This window comes from Cryptomeria japonica, chromosome 11, assembly GCF_030272615.1.
Source record: "Cryptomeria japonica chromosome 11, Sugi_1.0, whole genome shotgun sequence".
NCBI lineage: Eukaryota > Viridiplantae > Streptophyta > Pinopsida > Cupressales > Cupressaceae > Cryptomeria > Cryptomeria japonica.
In genome coordinates this window covers 286,587,701-286,602,391 of record NC_081415.1, presented here as the reverse complement: position 1 = coordinate 286,602,391, position 14,691 = coordinate 286,587,701, and the positions used below count along the sequence as shown (strand labels likewise).

The 14,691-nt window shown below is 40.2% G+C and overlaps 1 protein-coding gene across 1 annotated transcript in view; it reads left to right on the top strand.

The window, feature by feature from the left end:
- The window catches only part of LOC131060273 (uncharacterized protein At5g02240), a 176,984-nt gene that overhangs the window by 55,989 nt on the left and 106,304 nt on the right, over positions 1–14,691 (top strand). Inside the window, exon 2 of the mRNA XM_057993453.2 lies at positions 11,011–11,123. Within this exon, the coding sequence (XP_057849436.2) occupies positions 11,011–11,123 (113 nt within the window). The remainder of the gene's footprint in view (positions 1–11,010; positions 11,124–14,691) is intronic.

Below are 14,691 nucleotides of genomic sequence, written 5' to 3'. Positions count from 1 at the left end.
TGGATTTATCATGAAAAAGGATATTGAGATGGTGTTTTTCTTATTCTTAAAATTTCTCCTTCAACAATTTGGGGTCCTATCTAGTGAAAATGTGATGTCCCCGATATAATTAAATAATAAATCTAATTATTTTGTTGTAAGGCCCCAAATTTAATAACAAATCTTTTGGGCCCTTTTATTTAATTAGATTTGACAAGTTTTGGCTGGTCGTGTCGGCCTGTTTGTAACCCTTCGGGAAGTCTCCCGGAGCCCATATATATGGCCGTAGTAGTCATTGTTGTAGGTATGCGAATTTTTGGTATCCTTTCTCTATTGTGCGAATTCCTGTTGGAGTTCTGTTATCGGCCATTTTGGAGGTGAAAGATTCTCCCTATTTGGTATTTACAGTTTCGGTGAGGTTCACCTCTCACCCTATTCTATCTTTGTACTTGTTCCGGATCTGGCAATCAGGAACCTTATCATTGTTGAATCAAATTTTACTTCCAGCATCATTTCTGGTATACATGCATGTTATCGCTTAGAGTTCAATACTTGGTATGCGCGCAAAAGATCAATTACTGAAACCGAAGGTAACCCATTGAACCACTATACCACTCGGCAGACCCTCCACACGTACGGCTTCACCGTATGGCCGCTCCTCCCTCACATCACTGTACAAACTCCTCGTCGTACGACCACTCTCTTCCCAACATCGTGCAGCCCCTTCACCGTACAATCATTATCACCACCGTACGACCTACTCTCACCATGGTACGGCCTTCGTGGACTCCTCCATACGACTTGCCTTGACACACACCGTACGCCCTATTTCACCCCACCGTACGACATCTACACCGTACATGCTCCTCCTTGACACACCGTATGTTCTATTTCACCCCACCGTACGACATCTACATCGTACGACCTCCTCCTCATACACCGTATGGTCACTCCTCTACCATAGTGCGGTCTACCCACCGTACGATCCTTCTCTGCCAAGTTCAACAATCCCTTCTCCTTTGCCGGTTATACCATACCGTATGGTCAGGGAACATTACAGAAAATACCACCAAAAGTGCCATTAGAGATAACAACAACGAAGTTTGCATGAGGCCAAATAGATTAAGTAATTTCATAGAAAGATGAATCAAATATCTTCACTACTTGAAGAAAATTGAGGGTGGTTTCCTAATAGGCAAGACTTATTTATGCTCTGTTTATGAGGGCCATTGAGCCCTTAAATATTTCAAAAAAATCTTCTTTTTTTGTGTCTTTTGGAGAAACCCTACTCCATTGTTTTCTACTACCCATTAGCAACTTCTTTTTCTGTTTCCTTCGATCGGGTGTCTTTGGATTTAAGATGTGTAATGTCCCCTTCTCATTAATGACCTTCCAGTGGTCCATTAGCCTATTCCTGAGACTCATAGGCTAGGTGGAATGAAGAATGAGGGTCCAACATTGATGAAGCGAGGACTTACTATTTTTAGTAAGTTGGGGAATGGCTATTCTAGTGATACTGTCCTACTGAGCTCTCCATGCTCTGTCACTGGGCACGAAGATCATTCTTTTCAGAGCATTAGTTCTTGACTTACTATTTTTAATAAGTGGCAGTATGGCATAATTCTATTTCTGGCAGTGGACAGGTTCCTGATCCTGCAACAGTTCAGTGGTTTTCCTAGCTCAGTTTCATCCTGGTTCTGACGGTAATCAGTACAGGAGTCATATGTGATGCAATTAAATATTATTTCCTTATCCTAAGGTTTAATATTTAATTAATCTGGTTAATTGCTACTGATTTATGGAATTTAGGATTAATGTCTATTATCTCCTAAGTTTGGCGAAATTCATGTGTATTAAGGGATGTCAAAATTATTTAGAGGAGTATTATTTTTTATATTGCATCTCTAATATTCGCCAAAGTGGTTAAGTGGGTCCATACCTTTGGCGTGAAGTTTGACTCTTGAAAATGGCGCTACACTTGGGTCCACATGAAGGTGAAATGAAATGCAAATGAAGGAAGTGGAGTTTGGAGGAATTTGCATTTGAATATTGATGGTGATAAGTTATAAATAAGAGCCTTGGGCTCCCATTTCATGCATCTTGAAAATTTGTAATGTTATGCTGCCGGTTTAGCGACAAAACTTGAGGCTTCGGAGTGCATCTCCCTAGTGCTTCCCGGTTTCGTACTTGAAACATAGTACCTAGCTGCGTGTTGTATTCTACTACATTCTCAGAGCTTGCCTTAGACATATTTTTGGTGTTGAAGTGATTCTGGAGACTTGCTGGTTTGCCTGTGGCTGAAGTACCTTTTCGATCATACCTCTCTGCTGAAGCGACTGACGGTTATGGGTATCATATCTTTCTTCCTTCCCAGCACTGGTGATATACTTTGTGAGTTTATAGCATGTTTGTTTGAGTTTTGAATTTTCTAAGCTAAATCGAAATTCCAGGCTTAGCATGGTTTTTTGTTTGCATTGGGATGCGTGCCAAATTAATGAGGGGTTTTTAGTAACATGGTTCTGGTTAGTTGTTGTTGCACTTGATATATTGTGGGTTTGGGATTGGTTTGAAGTGATTTGGATGTATATTGAGGGAGTTATGAGCGTTTCAACATTTTCATAGGCTGCTGATTTGTAATTCCAGCCTGCAGATTGGTTTTAGCAGAAATTCATGTTCTTATTGTGATAATCTGCATTACTCTCATCTCTATTTTTGTAAGGTTAAGTAGTAGTACTACTAACCAGTTCTGCATTGTAATTCTCATCCCACTGAAAAAGTGGAAGAGGCTGGCTTGCCGCCTACTATCGAGCAAATTTGTAATTTCAGTCCTCCCACTGCATAAGTGGTCGAGTGATAGTTATGTGTAATGGTCCTTCCGCTGCATAAGCGGTCGAGTTGAGGTTGTTATGTAATTGCAGTCCTCTCGTTGAAATATTGTGGTTGAGTGATTCTTATTTTATGTATCTCATTTGGCTGGTTCACCACCAAGTTTCCTTGTTTTCCCGCTGGATAAGTGGAAGGGGCTGGCTTGCCGCCCAAGCATTGCATTGTATTTCAGTTTCTTAAGATAATGATCCCCTCAACACTGTATGCTCTCACCTTCCCACATTGGGCACTTGGTGATCAGAAAGTGGAAGGGTTACTTTCCCAGTATGTTTTAGTTTATGATTTCTAACCTTAACAGGTTAATTTCTTGTTGATGTTTATTGTTGGCCTTAAAAATTAAAAAAAACAAACAAACTGGGATATTACAGTGGTATCAGAGCTAGTTTTCTTGCCAGCCTGTGAGAGTCAGTGGGTTCAGAAGTCTCCATGAGTGATAGAGATGTCAGATACTACATAAGAGAGCAGAAGAGACAGCAGTTTCAGATTCCGATAGTGCCGGAAGAGGACACATTTTCAGAAGTACTGAGAAACAGAGGGAAGGATCTAGATACCTCAGATTTAGTGGATTCAATGGCAGATAAGACTACAAAACCAAATGAGGCACCTGATAAGAAGGCAGAGAGACAATTCAATGCCATGATGGACATGATGTCTCTATTGCTGGCCAATCTTAACCAGAACGTTGTTGGGGTCCCTAATCAACCCAACAATGGACCGGAAGCCAACACTTCTAACGCTCCGGTAGGCAATGGAAACGAGAATAACAGCGAGAGTAACAATGGAGGTTCAGCCCCAAGGCCTTTACAACCTGTATTTCTGCCAAGAGAAGTACAACAAGGTGAAACAGAGATACCCAGAACTGATGAAATAAGAAACAACTACATTGAGTATGCTTCTCTTCCTGGTGAGATCTGAGATATCCTAACTCTGGATCAGTTTATGAATCAGAAAATGAAGAGAGGAAGGAGGAATGACTATAAGTCTGCTGCCCCAAGAGATTATCAGCAAGCTCTTGGAAGAGTAACCTTAGCACACTTTGATGGAAGTGCTAAGAGTACAGCTAGAGCATGGGTACAGAAGTTGGACAATTACTTGTCCTTGAGGCCTATGCCCGAGGAGGATGCCATCAAGTTTGCTACCTTGCACTTGGATGGAGTGGCCCACAAATGGTGGTACCATGGGTTGGTCACCCTTGGTCATAACTTAATCACCACCTATGCTGATTTCACCAACAAGCTGATTGAGAGATTCGACACCAGGGATCCAGAGGTGAAGTTTAGAGAACTTGCACAACTTAGGCAGCAAGGTTCATTGGACACTTATGTGACTGAATTCCAAAACCTGTCAGTCATGGTGAGTAGCATCTCAGAGAAGCGGTTGGTTGTCCTTTTCACCGAAGGACTTGAGGAACCTTTGAGAGGTTGGGTCAAAGCTTTTGATCCGCCCACCCTAGCAAAAGCTATTAAAAAATCTCGAAGCATGGAGTTGGCTGCCCCAAGGAGTTAAATTCATTCCAAGCCTTTCCCTTTCAGAAAGGATAAGAAGAAGTTCACGAATCAGACCAAGAGGTTCCCTCCTGGTATGGATAATGAGCTCTTTCAAGAGCTCCGGAGGAAGAATCTTTGTTACTCTTGCAGAGGACCTTGAGTCCCCGGACATAAGTGTCATGGAAAGGGGAATTTGCATCAGATGGAGTGCTATTCTGTAGATGGATCAGGTTCTGAAATTTCAGAACAACAAATTGAAGTTGAGGATAGCGAATATGAAGAGGCTCCTGAAGGGCCTGAATTTGGGTTAGAAGATAGAGGAGTGGTTGCTCAACTCTCGAGCATTCACAAAAATGAGTCCTTTAGAGTTCGGGGTGTGATTGGAGAGCATCGTGTCATTGCTCTCATTGACACAGGTGCAACACACAATTTCATTGATGAGAGGATTGTTGCAAAAAGGGGACTAGTGGCAGAAGAAGTTGAGGTCTTCAAAGTCATGGTAGCAGATGGCTCCACTATATCCTGTAACCGAATGATTTCCAACATGTCTCTGAAGTTGGGGAATCATGAAATCAGAGATGATTTCTTTGTGGTGAGCATTGGTGGGATTGATGACGCAGTCCTCGGGATTCAATGGCTGAGATCTCTTGGTGAGATCACACTAAACTTACAAACCGTGGAGCTGAAATTCTTGTTTGAAGGGAAGAAGGTAGTGTTGAGAGGAATGTCGCATGGGGGACTTAAAGTGGTATCCTTGAAAAGAAGGGAAAGGCTGATTCGCCATAATCAGGTGGAGTGGGCAGCAAAGTGTTTGATAATGCCTTCCAATCCATTGGTAGAGAAGGGCAGCTATTCCTCAGATATTCCAGCAATGGTTACAGATAGAAGCAAGATCATGATCATGCCCTCAGAACCACAAAAAGAGCATAGGAACTATCCTGAAGATATTCAAACTTTGATAACTAAGAGAAGCAAGGTGTTCGAAAACCCACCTCCTGGCAGACCCCCTGAAAGAGGTGCCGAACACATTATTGAGCTTGAAGAAGGAGCTAAGCTAGTCATGACTGCTCCTTACCGATATCCTAAGAAGCAGAAGGATGAGATTGGGAAAGCAATTCAGGAATTGCTTGACATGGCTTACATACGGCCTAGAAAAAGCCCCTTTGCGTCGGCTGTTGTTTTGGTGAGAAAGAAGGATGGGACCATGCACATGTGTGTGGATTACAGAGCCCTGAATTAGAAAACCATCAAGAATCGGTATCCTATTCCGAGGATTAATGAGCTCATTGACGGGCTACATGGGGCAGTGTTCTTTTCCAAGATTGACCTCAGGTCGGGGTACCATCAGATTAGAATGAGAGCATCAGATGTGGAGAAGACTGCTTTCAGATGCCACTTTGGGCATTTTGAGTTCCTATTCATGCCCTTTGGCTTGACTAATGCACACGCTACATTTCAGTCATGCATGAACATAGTCTTCCAAGAACAGCTAAGGAAGTTTGTTTTGATATTCTTTGATGACATACTTATATTCAACAAGTCTTGGAAAGAACATTTACAACAGTTGGATGAAGTGTTGAGCATATTGGAATGCGAATCCCTGTTTGCCAGAGTCAAAATGTGAGTTTGGGATGGAAGAGTTGCTCTACCTTGGTCACATTATCAGTGCAGGTGGTGTGAAGGTGGATCCTGAAAAGATTAGAGCCATCATTGATTGGCCTACTCCCGAAAACATAACACATTTTAGGGAATATTTGGGATTGTGTGGATTTTATCGGAGGTTTGTGAAGGGATATTCTCAGTTGGCTGCCCCCATCCCAGATCTTACAAAGAAAGGATCTTTTGAATGGTTCGAAAAGGCATAGACAGTATTTGAGCAGTTTAAAAGGATCATGAGTTCCTGCCTTGTTTTAGCATTGCCTGATTTCACTAAGCCATTTGAGCTACAGTGTGATGCATCTGGAGAAGGTGTTGGTGCGGTCCTCATGCAGGATAAGCATTCTATAGTCTTTGAGAACAGGAAATTGAGAGGTCCTGAGAGACTGTATTCAATTTATGACAAGGAAATGCTTGCCATAATGCATGCCCTTGCAAAGTTCAGGCAGTATTTGGTGGGGAGTAAATTCATTGTTAAGACTGATCACAATAGTCTTAAACACTTCATGCATCAGAAAGATTTGAATGAGAGACAGGAGAAGTGGGTGAGTAAGCTGCAGGCTTACGATTTCGATATTGAGTATGTTAAGGGTAAAAACAATGTTGTGGCAGATGCCTTATCCAGAAGACCCCATTTAAGCTCACTATGCAAGCTTACTGCTGATTGGAGAGAGTTGTTGCTTGCTGATTATGCCAAAAATCAGTTTGCAACCAGCCTTATAGAAGGTACTTTTCATGATGAAAGGTACAAGTTGGTTGAGGGATTGATACTGTACAAGGGAAGAATCTTCATAGTGGTTGAATCTAAGTTGAAAGAGAAGATTTCGAAGACTTTCCATGACATCCCCCTCATTGGTCACCAAAGTTATTTCAAATCATACAGGCAGATCCGGGAGAGATTCTCTTGGAAGGGACATAAAAGTGATGTTTTGAAGTACATTAAGGAGTGTCATACGTGTCAGAGGAACAAAGATAAGCACACTCTACCAGCTGGTTTGTCACAACCCTTGCCTATTCCCGGTCAAAAATGGGAAAGTATTTCCATGGATTTCATCACGGGGTTGCCTCGGGCTCAAGGGAAGGATAGTATCTATGTGGTGGTGGACAGACTTACAAAGTTTGCTCATTTCTTCGCCATCACCAGCTCTTTTACAGCAGCACAAGTTGCTGAAGTGTTCTTCCGAGAGGTGTTCAGATTACATGGGTTACTGAAGAACATTGTGAGTGATAGGAACAAGAAGTTCCTAAGTGCTTTCCGGCAAGAGATTTTCAGATTGTGTGGTATTGTGCTCACTCCAAGCACCAGTTATCGCCCCCAAACTGATGGGCAGGTGAATAAGTGGTTGGAAGGCTATTTTAAAAACTATGTCTCGGAGCAGCAGAATACATGGGTGAGATGGCTTGACCTAGGGGAATATTGCTACAATTTCTCCTATCACATGTCCATCCGAATGTCACCATTCATGGCACTATATGGATATGAAGCTCCTAGCTTCGCGGACTTGGTATTTGGTGATAGCAGAACCCCTCAGGCAAAAGATATGATGCATCAAAGTTAGGATATTCTAAGGATTCTGAGGGACAATCTCCAACATGCATAGAATCAGCAGAAGTTGTATGCTGATTAGTAGCGAATTGAGCGCACTTTTGAGGTGGGCGACATGGTTTATTTGAGGCTCCAACCCTACAGATAGTCTACTCTCAGAGTTAGCAGAAGGGTTGGAGAAGTGGCGTATAAGTTAGAATTGCCAGCAAGCAGCAGGATCCATAATGTATTTCGTGTGTCTCGCCTTAAGAAGGCTCTGGGACATAATGTTGTTGCTTCAGCTGAGTTACCACCGCTTGATGAGGAGCGAGAGTTGGTTTTGGTTCCTGAAGCTATCCTTGAACTCAGGGAACGATCTTTGAGGAGAAGAGTGATCAGGGAATACTTGATCAAATGGAAGAATCTACCAGCAAAGGATGCTACGTGGGAAAATGAAGAGATTTTACTGCATCCAGCCTTACAGTTGCTTGAGGACAAGCAATTTTGGGGAGGGCGGACTGTAATGTCCCTTTCTCATTAATGACCTTCCAGTGGTCCATTAGCCTATTCCTGAGACCCGTAGGCTAGGTGGAATGAAGAATGAGGGTCCAACATTGATGAAGCAAGGACTTACTATTTTTAGTAAGTCAGAGAATGGCTATTCTGGTGATACTGTCCTACTGAGCTCTCCATGCTCTGTCACTGGGCACGAAGATCATGCTTTTCGGAGCATTAGTTCTTGACTTACTATTTTTAGTAAGTGGCAGTATGGCATAATTCTATTTCTGGCAGTGGACAAGTTCTTGATCTTACAGCAGTTTAGTGGTCTTCCTGGCTCAGTTTCATGTTGGTTCTGACAGTAATCAGTACGGGAGTCATATGTGACACAATTAAATATTATTTCTTTATCTTAAGGTTTAATTTTTAATTAATCTGATTAATTGCTACTGATTTATGGAATTTAGGATTAATGTCTATTATCTCCTAAGTTTGGTGAAATTCATGTGTATTAAGGGATGTCGAAATTATTTAGAGGAGTATTATTTTTATATTGCATCTCTAATATTTGCCAAAGTGGTTAAGTGGGTCCATACCTTTGGCGTGAAGTTTGACTCTTGAAAATGGCGCTACACTTGGGTCCACATGAAGGTGAAATGAAATGCAAATGAAGGAAGTGGAGTTTGGAGGAATTTGCATTTGAATTTTGCTGGTGAGAAGTTATAAATAAGAGCCTTGGGCTCCTATTTCAGGCATCTTGAAAATTTGTAATGTTATGCTGCCGGTTTGGTGACAGAACTTGAGGCTTCGGAGTGCGTCTCCCTAGTACTTCCCGGTTTCGTACTTGAAACATAGTACCTAGCTGCGTGCTGTATTCTACTACATTCTCAGAGCTTGCCTTAGACATATTTTTGGTGTTGAAGTGATTTTGAGACTTGCTGGTTTGCCTGTGGCTGATGTACCTTTTCGATCATACCTCTCTGCTGAAGCGACTGACGGTTATGGGTATCATCTCTTTCTTCCTTCCCAGCACTGGTGATATACTTTGTGAGTATATAGCATGTTTGTTTGAGTTTTGAATTTTCTAAGCTAAATTGAAATTCCCAGGCTTAGCATGTTTTTTTGTTTGCATTGGGATGTGTGCCAAATTAATGAGGGGTTTTGGGTAACTTGGTTTTGGTTAGTTGTTGTTGCACTTGATATATTGTGGGTTTGGGACTGGTTTGAAGTGATTTGGATGTATATTGAGGGAGTTATGAGCTTTTTAGCATTTTCATAGGCTACTGATTTGTAATTCCAGCCTGCAGATTGGTTTTAGCAGAAATTCATGTTCTTATTGTGATAATCTGCATTACTCTCCTTCTCTTATCTCTATTTTTGTAAGGTTAAGTAGTAGTACTACTAACTAGTTTTGCTTTGTAATTCTCATCTCACTGAAAAAGTGGAAGAGGCTGGCTTGCCGCCTACTATCAAGCAAATTTGTAATTTCAGTCCTCCCACTACATAAGTGGTCGAGTGATAGTTATGTGTAATGGTCCTCCCGCTGCATAAGCGTCGAGTTGAGGTTGTTATGTAATTGTAGTCCTCCCGTTGAAATATTGTGGTTGAGTGATTCTTATTTTGTGTATCTCACTTGGCTGGTTCACCACCAAGTTTCCTTGTTTTCCCGCTGGATAAGTGGAAGGGGCTGGCTTGCCGCCCAAGCATTGCATTGTATTTCAGTTTCTTAAGCTAATGATCCCCTCAACACCGTATGCTCTCACCTTCCCATATTGGGCACTTGGTGAACAGAAAGTGGAAGGGTTACTTTCCCAGCATGTTTCACTTTATGATTTCTAACCTTAATGGGTTAATTTCTCGTTGATGTTTATTGTTGGCCTTAAAAATAAATAAAAAAATAACTGGGATATTACAAGATGACCTTTCTTGGATTCACTGACCACATGAGCAGTCTTTTTGGTTGCCTTTGGACCCATAGAACGTTGATTGTCTTTCCCTAGAGTAGAGGGGGCAGATGAATCTTCTAAGGAGGGGGTTAACTTGAAAGGGGCCTTAGGAGGGGAGCTAGATTTTAGAGGGGAGGCCTGCGAGGGGTAGGGAAATCAACACAACCATTGTTGAAGTTGTTGGTTCAAGATTTCCATTAACCAAGTTAACAGAAGGAAGAGGCTTGGTAGGGGACCATTTCTTCAAAGATTCAGCCTAGACAAGAGGGGATTTTGCACTCTTTGAGGTTCATAAGTAAGTCCTTGTAATACAATGGATGGATTATCATTAAATGCAGGCTGCAAATATGTAATGGACATGATAAAATTTCAGTAGTTCTGAGTTGATATTGATTTGATCCCTATTCAGACACTTTTTAAATTTATCCATAACTATAAGATGTTAATTGTCTCATTACAATGTGCAAACTTGTTTAATGAATCAAATTGGTCCATTTCGTTGAAATGGCAAAGGTGGGTGCTTTAAGAAGGTCTCAGAAGTGAAACAAACAGTGATGTGATGCGTAGTGCAGCCTTAATTGTCAACTGTTATTTATATTTAATATGCATTTTTTACTTTTTGTGTTGAACTTTATTGTTGGATATTTACTTTCTTCATTAGCTAGGAATGTGTGTGGTTATTTAACTTTGTCAATGAATAATCAAACTACCCAAAGAAGGGAGGTGAGAGTTTAATGTTGGAACTGGAAGGTGGTGGTATTTTTTTTTGAGTTTCCCTAAGATGTCTAGCATTCCTGATTACATTTGGTACCATCTTCGTAAAAACCTTAGAATAATTCAATTCTTTTGTAATTATTGGTAAAATCTGTTATTAATTGATTTTTGAAATACAGGTCCTTTTGTTGTTTTGATATTTTTTAATCCAAAAGTAAAAGTACATCTTTAACTTATATTCTTCAAAATGAAATTCAAAAAAGTTTCTGCAATCTCTATTCTTATTATATAGTAATTTACAGTCATATTGTTGTATCAGGGCAGCTTGTAGTGGCAAGATTGCTGGACAGAGGGATCAGAATGCGTGTACTGATTCGTGACCCCAAGAAAGCAGAGACTTTATTTGGTAAACAGGATGCAGATAAGCTTCAGGTGCTCATCTTGAATTTAATTGAATTATTTACGTTGCTTTCTCAAAAAGAAGTGAATAGGGTTTTTTTTGGGTCACACAGCAGAAAAAATCTGCAAGTAATCTAGTGACAGGGCAGAGCCAAGTTACAGTGACCATTATCAGCACCACAGGGACAAATCATTTCTACAAGAAAAACATAACATGACATAACTTGGGCTGAGCTGAAACACCACACAACTAAACTGAAACAGCTGCCTGCAAGGGTGAAAGGAAAACAGAACAAGACGTAGCAAGGGAAGGGTGTAATTCCATACTGCAGGTTCATAGATAAGAACCATCACTGTCAACTTCTTGTTCCACAGCCTGAAACTTATTACTTTTGCCACATCTATCTGCAGGATAAAACTCTCCAGAATTTGATTTATGTCAAAATTTATTTATAAATTGCTTACTTCTGCTTCCAATGGCTTGATTTTGCATAAACAGCCGTGGAAATGTTTGACAAGATGAGGGTCCACCTCGAAAACAAAAATATAGGGTGCTTGTAATAAAATGGAAAATTATTTTATCAGTAAGTTGGAGTCTTGGGGACTGCTCTCATTTATATAAAAAGAAAAAATAAACTAAAAAGAAGAATGCTTCACATTCAGAGTCTGGAGAGAAAATAAACTAAAAAATCATGAAAAAACAAAGAGCCGAGTTCAGAGAGACCAGTAAATTGCTAGAGGCTAGCTGAGAATACCATGACTGTGAGAGACAGCCAAGAAGGAATCTAAACTTGTAAGGTAAGACTCAAGCAGTAAGATGATCACAAGAAGCATAGAGATGTAAAACCACCCTTTCTAATTGGAAGGGATCATTAAGCTGACAGCTTCCTTCTACTTCTTGCTAGGAGGGCATCTATTTTCCATTGAGTACAGTCATCACCCAAGTCATGTACTTCAATGTGTAATTTCTTTGCTTCTGTGTTTTGACCTTTCCTCTTCCTAGAGGGACCGAGGCTGGGCTTAGAGATTTTGCTTGTGGTCTTGGAAATGGTTGTGCATTTTGGACAAAAGCAATATCATCATCCCTTTCAGTAAAGTCTACGTAGTCGTCTACCTGCTCACCCCAGAGAAGATCCTCTTCTTCCACCATCTGACCATCACCAAGCAGAAAGCCACATTCGCTAGAAGCTGATTTATGCCACTGAAATCTTCCTCAATCTGTTGTTAAGATAGAGTGAGGGGTGCAGGCCCCAGCTGCACTAGCTTTGACTGGATAAGTCCAAAGAATTCTCATTAATTTGCCACGATTGTGCCAAAAGAAATCAAGATCTACAGAGACAGATTTCTTCACCCATTTCTTTAGATTGATTGATCTCATGATGAGAGAAGTTTTGGAAGTGCACCCTGCAATTTTTTGACTCATTATATTAATGCAGAAGCACCTCAATGACCAACCTTCAAAGTTTAAGAATGGGATCCAAGTATCCCATGTATGAGTGAATTCCGATAGAGTGCGTTAAAGGTTGTGAAATGTTGACCATGACACATACTCTAATAAATCTATTTTTTGGATCCAAAGTCTCTGAATCCTTTTTGAAAAATGTTTCAACTTGATCAATAAATTTTGAGTCTGACATTTCTCATGATCAATGGAATTTTGTAAAGATGGATCCAAATTTGAATTAAAATAATGGGGCTTGTCACTGGATTAAAGATAGGGATCCATGGAGCAAAAAGTAGTCCAGACTTTTCATAAAACCAAGGGCCATTTTCTTGAACAAAATTGCAGTCTTCAATGGATTTAAGCCAGGGAAGAAAAACTCAATGGTCTAGAAGCTCTACCAAGGGAGATGCCAAGTTACTCCATGTTTGTTTTGTCCACGACTTGAAATCCTCATACCTTGGTTGCCTCTCTAGACACTTGGTAACCAATGAGCAGTTCCCATTGTCTTCTAAGATCTCGTGCATACATTTGTTAGAAATGTGGAATTCAATGGGGTCTTTTGCTAGCACCACCATGGAATCACCCAGAGAAAAGTGCTAGACAATGAAAAATTAGGGTTATTCCCATCTTCCACAATAGGCACCAAAGTCATTGCCTCTTCCAAAGCCCAATTTCTTGCCATTAGAGTCAAGAAGATTATAGGGTTATTTTGTAGAATCCACTCCAAGCTATACATTATGCATTCATGGAAGGGGTTTGTTTGATTTTCACATCCCATGTAAATTTCTTTATCTTACAAAAGCTTGTTTATCTTTGAATCCTTTGTATTTGTTGCTCCAATATTAGGGGAGATAAAGCTCCTTTGAAGCCCTTCTCCATGTGCATCCTCCTTTGTTGTAATGGTGCCTTTTTGTCTAAGTGTATTAAAGCTCATGCTTCCATTGTCTTTTGTGCCAAAGTTCTTCTTTCGCTGCATTGCTATTTGTGCTCTTGTTTGTGTTCACTCTTGCTTCCCTTCCCATTTTTGCACATTGTCGCTATTAACATAGTTTTCTCATTCAGATATATAAACATATGCAATATATAAATGCATACACAGACATACATGACGTATCTATGTATTTACATATATATACATAGATATGTATATAAATTATATAATGTATATTTATTATATATACATGTTTTATATATATAATATGATACATGCATGTACATATACATATATACATATGTAATGTCCCCTTTTTTGTTATAGGCATTCGGGGAAGTGTCATTAGCCTATTCTATTCCCGTAGGCTAATTTGGAGAGTTAATTAAGAGGATATTTTTTATTAATTAAAGTAAGTTACCTTAAGTTATTGTGGGTGACTTTATTTAATTAATTTTTGTAAAGTGACTAAGTTAAAAAGCAGAAATAAAATAAAGTCATTTTATGGTGCCAAAAAGTGATTCTTTTAATAAAGGTGAATTTAAAATTAAAAATTTCTCCAAAGTTCCTAGCGAAGTTATAAAAGAAAAATGAAAGGCTCATTTGGACTTATTGGACATTTTATTTCTTTCATTGCAAGTTTGGACTGTGAGTTCAACTTTAACCCCTAGGATGGAAATCCTAGTGATATTTGGTTTCGTAGATGTAGGATTTTTTCCTAGTCAAACCTATCATGAATTCACACATGTTTACCCTCTAGGTGAACAGTTTAGAACATACAGATAGAATACTCAATGCAAAACAATAATGCCATGGATACCAGATAAGATCAAGCAAATATAAGAGATACCATTCCATTCATAATCACGTGTGCTTACAAGTTACCTTCCATAGTATATAAAGCTACCGAGGGGTGCGAGGGGCAACCATCGCACCCGTAACTACCATCCCTCGGTTACCATACTAACAAAGACAAGTACTACTTAATTAACTACGATTTTATTCTCGTACAATATTACTGCCAACATCATCCCCCCCCAAAAAAGGTGGTCATCTCCGAACGACTTACAAACAAAATGGGGAATACATTGCTACCACAGAACCCAAAATCAAAAACTAAGGGGGTGCAGAGGGCGTCCCTGATGAAGAAGGCGCCGGTGGTGGTGTAGTGGTGGAAGCCAATCGCCCACGCAGCTTGTACACCTTCTCAGTCCTCCTCTTCGGAT